The sequence below is a fragment of the Meleagris gallopavo genome, chromosome 6 (genome assembly GCF_000146605.3).
Source record: "Meleagris gallopavo isolate NT-WF06-2002-E0010 breed Aviagen turkey brand Nicholas breeding stock chromosome 6, Turkey_5.1, whole genome shotgun sequence".
In the NCBI taxonomy this organism is placed as follows: domain Eukaryota; kingdom Metazoa; phylum Chordata; class Aves; order Galliformes; family Phasianidae; genus Meleagris; species Meleagris gallopavo.
In genome coordinates this window covers 29,622,401-29,634,213 of record NC_015016.2, presented here as the reverse complement: position 1 = coordinate 29,634,213, position 11,813 = coordinate 29,622,401, and the positions used below count along the sequence as shown (strand labels likewise).

The window sequence follows — 11,813 nt, the reverse complement described above, 5'->3', positions numbered from 1 at the left end:
CAGAAGAGGCAAACACAACAAACTCGTAATTTATAAACAAGAAAACTGGTAATTTATTTTTATTGGCTGGCAGTAGAGGACAAAGTAATCAAGTTTCTGCCATGAGACCAAGCTCAGTTCCTCTTGTGCTCAAAACGACCAAAAAAAAAAACCAACTTAATAAGTTAAAATAACTCAGAGCTGAAACTCTGAATGTTTTCTACTTTTTTTTCTTCTTTTGACAAGCTTTGCCTGCAATGTGTCTTCACAGTATATATCATCTAGTTGGTACTTGATCAAGCCTTTGAACATGTTCATTCTAACTAGTCACTATTTTGTGTATGACTGTTTCTTATAGCTTCTGGCTGGTATTTTTACAGAGCCTTCGATACCAGTCCAGATATCTTACTGAAGAGCTGCAGAAGATTTTCACTGAAGACACTGATTCTGAAACTGATGCATTTGAAGGCTTTGCATCTAGTGGGGAGGATGTGAAGAAGAAAGTAGTTCCAGTAAAGGCAGTATGTATATGTTGATGGTTTTTTCCTTTTTTTTTTTTAATGTGAATTTCTATCTTATAGTCAGCGTTAGCGATGCACCCTGATGTTCATTATACACACTGAAGAATATTGTAATATACGTATTATATTGAAAGAGGGAAAAAAACCCACTTTCATTGAGTGCAGTATTTCATATTAGAAATGAGAAGTTCTTCCCCTCTTTGTATGCTGACTGGTAGGCAATACTGTTCCTGATAGCCTTGTCTGTAGTATCTGTACACTGTGCCCAGACTTTGTGTTGGGGAAAGTTGAATGCTGCTATCTTTGTAAAACCTGTTGATTTGGGTGAATTTGTAGCACTTGGATGGTGAAGCTACTGCCTAGAATTAGTGATTAAAAATAACATTTTGTGTGTCATAGCAGCAAATATAACATGGTTCTCCCTGCCCGTAGGCGATGAAGTCAGACTTGAGCGATGAAGAACGTGGTAATTTATTGGGTACGGAGAGAGAAGAGGAGGAAGAGGAAAAGAAGAAAGTATCTCCCAAAAAAAGAAGCTTTGGTCTTCGTGTTGCCTTTCAGTTTCCAACCAGGAAGTCTTCTGAGAAAAAAGTGCCTGAACAAGCTATTTCTAAGCTACCTTTAAAGGACAGTAAACCCTCCACTGCTCTTTCAAATGAAAGAAATTGCAAGCGATGGGACAAACTAGAGGGTTCTGCTTCAGAATCTGAAGAAGACATGAAAGAAACACAGGAAGAAGGTTCCAGTGCTCTGCTTAAAAGAGCTATGAATATTAAAGAAAATAAAGCCATGGTAAGACTAATGAGCACTGTTACAGGTATCCGTGTTACAGGCTTAAATTTGGAATCTATCAGAAAACCATCGGGTTCCTTTAGGTCATTCTTGCTGTTTATTCAATAGAATTTCTACTTTCCTGTTGTATCTGAGTCTTCTGCACTCACTGGTTGGAAAGCCTGCCCACTCACTGGTTGGAAAGCCTGCCCAAAACTGCTAAGGATTATAAATATAACTTTTCAGTTATGTGGAAAGTGATGTTTAATTATACTTTACTGCTACTACTGAAAGTGTGTATGTAGATAAGGGAGAAGTGAGACTGATCATTGCCAAATGCTTTTCCCCCTGTCTAAAATTCCACTAGATCTTAATTTTCATGGTGGTGTGCAATTCTAGCACTGTAGCGTGTTGATTTCGGACCTTTGTGAATCTTCCAGTTTTACGTTGTTCCAGCAGCCTCCAGGCACAATTTGTACAAATCTTAGGTGTGTGTGGGCCTCTGCTTCCACCCTTCCTTTTAATTCCAATTTTACAACTGTAAACTTCATCAGTATTGAGGACACTCTTTTTCAGTGCTGTTTTGACAAAATTGAATGTAATATTAGCTGCCATATTCCAGTAAGAATTAATGGGAGCTGTGAAGTTGCAAAACTGTGGAATTTTTTTATTTCACTCGTACATAAATAAGCCCCTTTTTTTAAGCCCCACTTTATTAAGTGCCTATTGAAGTTTTTCATGTGCTGAAATTTAATGCGTTCAAGTATTTCTCAGAGTGCATACAAAGGCTGGATGATGCATGTCAAAAATATGCAAGTTTGAAGTAACTTTTCAATATGATATTACTGTTTCTTTCAGCTTGCTCAGTTATTAGCAGAACTGAATTCCATACCTGACCTATTCCCAGTGAAGACACCTGCCTCAACTCCTTCGGTAAGACTGCGCACTGGCACAGATGGTGCCACAATGGTGATGGCTATTTATGCTAGACTTTTGATTAATATGCTTCTTGATAAAACACTTTCACCAACTTCTGTTTGGATTTTCCTTGGTTTTGGTTACTTTGTTTCGGATTTGCTCTTGGTATTGTTCAAATACTGAAGTTTTTGTGAGGAAATGGTGTTTTATAAGATAATTGTATGAAGAACTGTGGAGACCAAGATTAGATGGTACTTTATAATTTTTGTCACAGAAATTCTTTTGAGATACTAGACAGATATCTGCATTTGTGCAAATTAGGAAAATTGCTTTCCTTCGTGTTTAGATCCTTTAAATTTCCCAGCTAATTTTTCTTTTATAGACTTTTCTTTTAAAATCCACACTTCCCAATGCAGATAAAATTCAACCAGTTCAACATGAAACTAGGGTAGTGATACTGTAGCTTTTCTTAGCCAGAAGTAGATTACTGTCTGTAATGTTTTTTCACATGTTACAAACTGAAGAGATGTAAAATTGAAGAGCCATGTCTTCAGGAAACCAGCATGTAAATGTTGCTGTGTGTCAGTGGTAATGTGAATCAGAATTACAAATTCTGTGAAAGTCTTGAATTTAGCTGTGGCTAAATGCATGCCTGTGTATTCAAGGAATAGTTATATTTCTATAGCATGTTACTTTCATTTAGTGTCTTTATTTGAGGGGTCGAAAAGGCATCAGGAACGTTCTAGTTTCCTTTCTGCTTGTTTTTTGACTTCCAACCTCTCTTCTTGTAAAGTGTTATTCACTTCTTGCTAAGGAAATATGATGGCAAGCAGATATAACTGCTTTCATCTTCTTCAAGCTGTCAGATGTAGTATAGTGACGCTTTTATGGATATTTTTATGATAGGTGGCCATGCAGGACTCCTGTTGCATGAATTCAGTTATTCCGTAATTAAGTCTGATAATATCAAGAGATTCTTGCCATTCATTGGAATGTAGAAGAGGAGATTTATTCATGGTCTTTGCATGGCCCTTTAAGATTAAAAATATGAAAGAAAACCTGGACTTTGGCTTATTAATTAAAAGTTTGTTCATGTTGTGGGAACTTATGAACCTTCAGCTGCTGAAGAGCAACGAGAACTAGCTTTAAGCTCAATATGCCATCCATAGAGTTTTGGTACAGTTCTGGTACAGTTTGGTACAGATGTTAATTGAAATATAATCTGACTGTGAAAACTGGTCTTTTAAAAAGAGCAAAAAGGTATAGCATGTAGGGAAAATTTTCTATCTGCTAGAAATTGGTCGTGTTTGGCTTAACAGATAAAGAGTAGAAGAAGAATGAATTCATAAGAGTGCTAGTGGAACAGACATTTGAAATCTTTCTGGTGTTTAACACTACAAATGAAACTGAAAAATACTAGAAATTACAATCACTAGATTTTTTTTTTCCATCATCCTAGAAACAGAAGAAAATACCAAGGAGGACGTTTTCTGAAGGCCAGATAACACGTCGCATGAACCCAACCAGAAACGCTCGTCCACCTGAGAAATTTGCCTTGGAAAAATTTACCATGTCGGCTGTCAGATTTGCAGAACACTTACAAAGCTATAAACAAGAAAACCTCTTGAAGAGGAGCCTGAGCGTGGTATTTGCCAGACTTTGATATTTTCCTTAAAGAGGAACATTCATATAGATTGCTGGCCAATGCTTAGGGTAGACATCACTTCCTGGAGGAAGTTAATGAGAACCTTTGATTTGTGATTAGCAATAGAAATTGTCTTCAGACATTCCTGCCTCAACTTTCATCCATTTTCTGGGCTGTAGTTGTGTCTTGTCTTGTCCAAGCATAACAAGACAGTTTACTTAGGTTCTAGTGTTTGTTGTCTGAAAGTTGTTAGAACCCAAATGTATAAGGCATTTGAGTGGCAAGACAGTGGAGTGGTAAGGCGAATCTTCAGGCTCAGGAAAAAATAGCAAAAACTCCTCTCTGGAAATAGCAGAGAGAGGTTAGGAATTGCATAATTAAACTGAGAGCGAAGGGAATCTGCACCAAGAAACCATCTGCATTTGTCTTGGCTTTATTTACCACATAGTCTTTATGAAAAAGACTTACTTTGTATCTGTATATACTAGGGACTGGATTTCCAGTTCCCAGAGCACTGTCCGTAGATGAACAATTATAGCAGGAACCTGGCCACTAAAAAACATGGAATGAAAATAGCTCTGTTCTGGAAAAAGCAGATTTGACTTAAGATGGAAGACAAAAGTGGTATCACGTGGGGTAGGGGGGAGGCTCAGGATTAGGTGAGATACATACATGATTGAAATCTCCTAATGGGCATAATGATGTCCACGATTCAGGATTATAGAGAATATACGAAAGACAAAAAGAGCATTTAGTGAGTAGAGGACTCTTTTCCATGTAACTAGCAAGATAGTAATGAAGGGCTGGACTAAACTAAAACTTAAGTAAAGATTTTTAGTGGAATATTAGAGATTGTCTGTGGTGAAAGCAATATGCAAACATGCTAGGAAACTGAATTAACAAAGCTTGGGGAAGACAAGTGGCTATAATTTAATTTTGTGAGGAAAGAAGTAGAGTATGAAATTAGTAGAGGTGTACAGGGAATGCAAAGAAAAGAAGCAGAAAAGTAGACTTTGTGGGAGAAGTAACAAGGAGATAACCATAAGAAGGAATAACTAAACAGACTAAATAATAAATAGAGAAGTGATTGAGGAGTAGGGGAGAGAAAACAGGCCGGTAGGTTTGGATGGTTGCTCAACTCTACTCCCTGTTCTTTCAGTGATCCATGAGACTGTAGACTACACCCATTAAGTTACATGTGCATTATAAATGAAATAATTTGTCATCACGTGTGGTGACAGTCTTCATGCTACCAGACAAAAGGTGTTGAGATTAGTTTGTTTGACAGGGGAATTGTGGCGTGCGCAAAAGGAGGAGATCATCAAAGTATTCATCTTACCGTCCAGTAGAGGATATTACTGAGGATGATTTGGACAACATTGCAATCACTGTTAAAGACAAAATCTATGACAAAGTTCTAGTAAGTGGCTAATATTTTCTGTACAGTGTCCATTAATGGTCTTCTAACAGCATATGTGATGCTTGCTGAAAGGTGTGCTTTCCTGAAGTTCTGGAGAGCGTAGCTCTTGCTACTGTATTGCACAAGCACGACTTGAAAGTGTTGACAGTCTGCTGTGGACTTATTCACACTGATTAATACTATCCCAACAAATTTTTGCCTCTGCAAATAAATGCTTTCTTGCCATAGAATAAAATGGAAGTTGTTACAGCTATGACTCTTCAGTGATAAGAGTTGAAAACCTATTATCTTTCATTCTTATTTATTTTAATTGTTGTGGTTGTACAGCTAAATGACATTGATCCTGGCTGCTCTTTATACTTCAAGAAACTGCATTTCTGTAAGGGTTGGCTAGTTTCCAGCTAGATTGCTGCAACCCTTCCTTTCCTTTATCTGGTTTAGCTATTATTAATAGTCATCAACAGCTAGAGGATCATCTTACTATGTGGTTTATTCTTCACTGCTGTATTAGCAGAGATGGTCATTTTCCGAGTATGCCATAACCATACATAAGCTCACTGCCAAATTGGGGTGGGGAATAAGAACTGTAGCATGAGCCTCATGTAGTCTGAGACTCTAAAGCTAAGGACAGGTACTGTTTCGGTAAAATCTCCAGCATCTGAAATACTGTATAATTGATAATAATGAGAAAACTTACAGTTCTTACTAAGATGTTCATTGCTGAATTTTAGTTTAGTTTGAAGTCTGTGCTTTGCTGTCAGCGGATGTATTAGGATTGTTAACCAATTAAGCATGCTTTTTTTTCCTCCTTTCCAACTTTTTTAGGGCAGTACTTGCCACCAGTGTCGACAAAAGACAATTGATACAAAGACCATCTGTCGCAACAAGGGCTGTGGAGGTGTAAGGGGGCAGTTTTGTGGACCATGTCTTCGAAACAGATATGGGGAAGATGTGAAATCAGCACTGCTTGATCCAGTAAGTATAGCTTCAGGTTTGGGAACAAAGTGTAAATAGTATGATTTATTATTAAGCTGTGCAACTTGTACTTAGCTTACCTGCTGGAAAGGAGCTCTGCAGAGAAGGATCTAGGTGTCCTGGCAGGCAGCAGATTGTCCATGAGCCAGACGTGTGCATTTGTGGCCAAGAAGGCCAATGGTATCCTGCAGTGCATTAAGAAGAGGTGATCCTTCTCTTCTGCTCTGTCTTTGTGGGGCCACATATGCAGTAGTGTGTCCAGTTCTGAGCTCCTCATTTCAAGAAAAGCAAGAGAGTTCTAGAGAGAGTTCCAATGGAGTGCCATTAAGATGATTAAGAGCCTAGACTTTCTCTCTTATGAAGAAAGACTTAAGAGACCTGGGATTGTTCAGCCTGGAGAAGACTGAGAAGGGGATCTTATCAGTGCTTATAAATAAAGAGTGGGAGTCAAATGAATGAGGCCAGGCTCTTTTCACCAGTGACAATAAGAGATAATGAGAACAAACTGGAGCACAGGATGTTCCATATGACCAGAAGGAAAAAAAACAAACTTATTTACTTTGAGGATGACAGAGCACTGAAAAAGCTTCCCAAGTAGGTTGTAGAGTCTACTTCTCTGGAAATATTCAACAGCTGCCTGGATACTTTCCTGTGTAACATGCTCTAGAAAACTTTTAGCGGAGGGGTTGGACTATGTGATCTCCAGAGGTCTCTTTCAATCCTAATGATTCTGTGATTCTTGTAGCTGACGCAGGAAGGCCTCATCCACAAGCTCCCCTTGATCAGGTGTCCTGTAGGTAGACCATAGCCACCAGGTGTCCTTTCTTGGTCTGGTCCCTAATTTTAAGCCATAGCTGTTTCTCAGAGGCAGCTCTTCACAGTCTGTCCACTTATTAACATAGAGGGCAAATCACTCAGCCCTCTTGCAGTGTCTATCCCTTCTAAAATGCATGTAGCCTTCAGTCATGTTTTGTGTTTCCAGTTTTGTGATAAATCCCACCATGTTTCCCTGGTAGCAATTAGTTCGTAATTTTATAATTAATTGCACAAGGGTTTCCATCTCCTCCCGCTTATTCCCTGTGCTGTGTGCATTGCTGCAGAGGCACTACAGCTGGACAGTTGGCCATGTTACCTTCTTGGAGGAGCTCTGCCACATTTCTCTGGGGCAAATCTGAGTTTTTTTTGCTGATGCTTCCTGTAATGACAATGTTTGCTGCCTTTTCTCTGCCACTTAAAAGTACGTCCTCTTTCCCCATTGAATCTAGCTTAAAGTTCTGCTAATTGGTCCACCCAGTTTGCTGCCCCTTCTGGTCCCATGTAACATCATCATGCCCAGTCTCCCAAAGGTGCATCCAAGGTCATAGTATCCAAAACCCTGAGAGCGATAGGCAATATTACAGGTGCTTTTTGTCTGTTTTGAATTAATAATGAGTAAGTCATCCAGAGAGCCAGAGCTTGCAGACTAAGACCTATTGAAGCAAACAGAGTAGTAATGATCTTATTTTAATCCTGCACTATGTGGAAAGTATAACAAGTTTGGCTGACTTGTTGATTACCCTGAATAACAAGGCAAAAAGGAAGCCGTACTCCTGTCTATTAGAGCAGTGCAAAGGATAATATAACCCTACCTACTGCTGGCCTTTAATGACACCCCCATTCTTCCTTGCAGGACTGGATCTGTCCTCCTTGTCGCGGTGTGTGTAACTGCAGTTACTGCCGCAAACGTGATGGTCGCTGTGCCACAGGGATGCTCATCCATTTGGCCAAGTTCTATGGCTATGACAACGTGAAGGAATACCTGGAAAGGTGAGGATTGTGCCCAGTGGTTCTTTCAGCTCAGGTCTCCAACACTGCTGCCTAAGCTTGAGTTGAGCACTTTTAAAATGTCTTCATTATAGAGCTAGTGGGCACAAACGTCTCTTTACTTTTGGACTTTGCCATTTCAAAATAGCTTTACAAATCCTTATTACTGTGTGACCTTAAATTTAGTATGAAATTTGGTCTCTGAGACAGCAAATAACTGCAGTGTATTTCTTTATTTTGGATTCTCAATGGAGACTTTTTAAGCTGGGTATTTTATGGGTAATGTTGCTTTAATGACAATTGTTCAATTTCTGGGCTTTAAACCAAGTTGCAGCTTCTTTTGCCAGTTGGCCTTTTAGAAATGCTGAAGCCCTTTAGTACTTGACTTCTGCCAGGGATAGACGCTCCTTCTTTCAAAAAAAATCTCTTCAAAATTTTCCTAGGCTGAGATTGGCTTTGTTGAAGCGAGACATAGGCCCTGCATAAACAACTAATCGACTTTTCCCTGTTTTGAAATCAGTATGAGTTGCTTCTAGCATATAGAGTTGTTGTTTTGGAAACTGTCATCTTGAGAAATGGAAATAATATGTTCTTGGGGAATCTGAGTTTCCTAAAATACACTAACACTGTTTTCTTATGTCTTCTAGTTTACAAAAACAACTGGTGGAAGACAATTGAGAGCACTGAACTCAAGCTGTGCCTGCAACTGTTTAATATGTTGACAAGTTTTGACTTCAAAAGTTTATTACTGTGTTTTATATAAAATAGAATTTTAGAGTTTAGTATATACATTTCAATGTGTGGAATTTTTTAATTAATGTGGTCTTATGCAAAAAACATCTCTCAGGAAAATGTTTTGGTAGAGAAATCTACATGCACAGACCTATACATTAAGTGGAATGGCACTCTTCAACCTTAGAGTGGTTAATTTCTAACAAGACTATACAACTACATGATGGAGAACTTTGTTAATTTGAGCAATATTTTTACTTATGCAATTGTATGAAGTTTCAAAAAGAGTGTTTAACAACTACCTGTAAAACATACTCTGTTTACAAACAATCAAAATCCAACACCCCAAGAAATGCTTGTTTCAATTTGACCATAAAGATTGAATTTTCCAGCCTTTGCTTTCTGAACGTGTTCTTCCATCTGAATGCCATTATATTCCAGCCAAAGCTGATAGAAACCTACCAGTGGGAGGATGAATATTTTATTTTTTTAATCTGAAGTGCAATTAACCACTGAAACATGAAAGTGGAAGTGTTTTGTAAAAATAATAATAATAATAAAAACAATAGAGAAAAGAACAAAAACCACCACATCCCATTAAAGAAAATGAATTGCTTAGTAGCAGTTGTGTGTGATATACTTGCTGCCTGACCCAGCCACCTTACAGATATTGTTACTAGTTAACTGGTTTAAACCACGGAGTTGAGGATTTTTTTGAAATACAGGTCATAGTTGGATTCTTTTTTCATACACGCAACTAAGCTTTCAAACAATTTCAAGCAACGCTTTTGTATTGTTGTATGATTATGTTCAAATTCATGTATGATATGTATTTCATTTTCTGTAGAGATAATAAAGAATAATCGAGGAGAAGATTTTATGAGTCAAACTGCAGGCAGCCAGTGTGATGTTTCCCATTTACTTTCCCATAATCAGTGTAATGAAGGAATTATAGCACTAATAAATATATGGAAAAACACATGAATGCAACACTGAAGGATGAGTAAACAACATATAATACCTTACTGTTATACTTCGGAATGCTTTTTTGTAAGGCAAATCTGCTGCTTTGTCAGTGAAGCTACTTACCTCCTTTTGCCTTTAACTGTGAAGTAGAATCAGAGAGGAACACATACTATGGAAGGGTTAGTACTAAACAGCCAAGAGAAAAGCTACACCTGCCATTTGGTAGTCTTCTGTTTACTTTTCAGATTAAAAGTCCAAAAGTAAGCTGGACCTGATTTTGGTTTTATGAATTGGATATCATAAGCATTCTTCTTTTCCATCTGCTATACTGTAATAACATTTATGAAAATGACTGGCATTGTTGGAGTCAGTTCCTCAGCTGTAGACCCCAGCTGGATGTCTCACCTAGCACCTGCAATAAACGTAGGCAAAGAGTTGAAGTGGTATTCTGTAGTGCTAGACCAGAAGTACTGAGCTTTAAACAGCTGCTTATTGTGATCTAATACGAACCTGCATAGAAATCGTTGCTTATAGTGGACTTGAAGAGAGTTTATGTGGGATCTTAAGGAAAGCTTATGTTTGCTAATGCCAACACAAAGAAACTTCAACTCATAAGAACAGGAGGATTAGTAGCTTTGCTTTTTGAGTATTTTTAAAATATTCTCTGAAAAATTCAGCTTATCTTTTTAAAAGCAGCAGTTGAACTACATGCTTGTCATCACTCCAGACCTTCACCTTGACTTATTTTCTGGAGCAATAATTCTCTTCTAAAAGAGTTGCTGTGATTTTATTCCAGTCTAGTGAAGAGTGTGAGTAATGGTTTCCCTGATTGCCTGTTGGAGTCATACGCGTTTCCTATAATTAGCTGTAACTTAGTTGACAACCTTTTCAGGTTAAAACTAAAAATCACCTTTTTTGAGGCCTTAATTGTCCTTCCTAAACTAGACACTTCACTGCCAAGAAAATACAATCCCAGAAGTGCAAGGTACGATGTTTACGTATTTTCTGTAAATTAAGAAATGGTGAACTTGGTTTCCATTCAGGCATATCTTGAGCCAAGTTACATCTACTGCACTAATTGACTCCTTGCCCTGATTTAAAAAAAAAAAAAAGTCAGTCAGTCTTAGGCATGAAAACAACAGGCCTGAGAGGACCACATTAACAGTTCTGACATCAAAATACTGTTGATGAAATCTATACTTACTGCACAGATGTATCACACATCTGGGTGCACCATTATACCTTGTGCTAATTCAGGGATTCTCAAGAGTTTCTTTGCTGTTGAGGAAACATAACAAAAAACAAGTACTGCCTCTGGCAAACAAAAAAGAGTCGGTTAGATCAGCTTAGCTGAGTGATAACACTGTGCCCAGAGAGAAGAAAAAAAGGGATGATTTTGTGATTAGCTTTTTCAGAAAAATCCTCAAAACCTAAAACCACGTCCAAGATAGCATAGATAATCATTATGTGATCCAACATATCTGGTAAGAACAGCAGTAAATTTGTAGGTGATCACTATCAGTGACTGATATGTAAAGTCTTCGGACTAGTTCAGAACTGCTGCTTTTCTACAAGGTCAACTACATTTAGTCTCAGTTTACAATACTGTAAATGCAAGCAATATAGATAGTGATTAGGACATCAATCTGGTATGAGATGTATAGTCACAGCGGCCAATGCCAGCAATCCACTATCATTCCTAAACTTCCTTTGCACCTTTTATAGGACCACAGCACTTGAGTCCAGCTCCTGATGGAATTTACCTACTCAAATAAGGGACCTGCAGTCTCTGTAATAGCTTATTGGGGTCAAACAATTTCAAATTATTCCTTATCTTCCATGAAAAGCCTGCTGATGTAGGTTCCTTTCTTTAGGAAGACCGGTCTTCTTTGGTCTCTTTGGTACCTTCTGCAGTCAAGCACATCTTGGCCAAAGGCAAGTTGTTCCTGTGTGCCGTGCATAACAGCTTTAAAAATAACAATCACAGTAATTCAACATCAGAACAGTATTTTGGTATTAGAACTGTTAACAAGATCCTCTCAGGCCTGTTGTTTACAAGCCTAAGACTGACTGACTTTAAAAA

The 11,813-nt window shown here is 38.1% G+C and overlaps 1 protein-coding gene across 1 annotated transcript in view; it reads left to right on the top strand.

The window, feature by feature from the left end:
- Nucleotides 1-9,743, top strand: part of CDCA7L (cell division cycle associated 7 like) — a 16,830-nt gene extending 7,087 nt beyond the window's left edge. The window contains exons 2-9 of the mRNA XM_003207124.4: nucleotides 360-500; nucleotides 933-1,292; nucleotides 2,130-2,204; nucleotides 3,649-3,834; nucleotides 5,123-5,254; nucleotides 6,080-6,229; nucleotides 7,899-8,035; nucleotides 8,680-9,743. Of these exons, the coding sequence (XP_003207172.1) occupies nucleotides 936-1,292; nucleotides 2,130-2,204; nucleotides 3,649-3,834; nucleotides 5,123-5,254; nucleotides 6,080-6,229; nucleotides 7,899-8,035; nucleotides 8,680-8,710 (1,068 nt within the window). The 5' untranslated portion in view covers nucleotides 360-500; nucleotides 933-935 and the 3' untranslated portion in view covers nucleotides 8,711-9,743. The remainder of the gene's footprint in view (nucleotides 1-359; nucleotides 501-932; nucleotides 1,293-2,129; nucleotides 2,205-3,648; nucleotides 3,835-5,122; nucleotides 5,255-6,079; nucleotides 6,230-7,898; nucleotides 8,036-8,679) is intronic.
- Nucleotides 9,744-11,813: the final 2,070 nt, after the last annotated feature.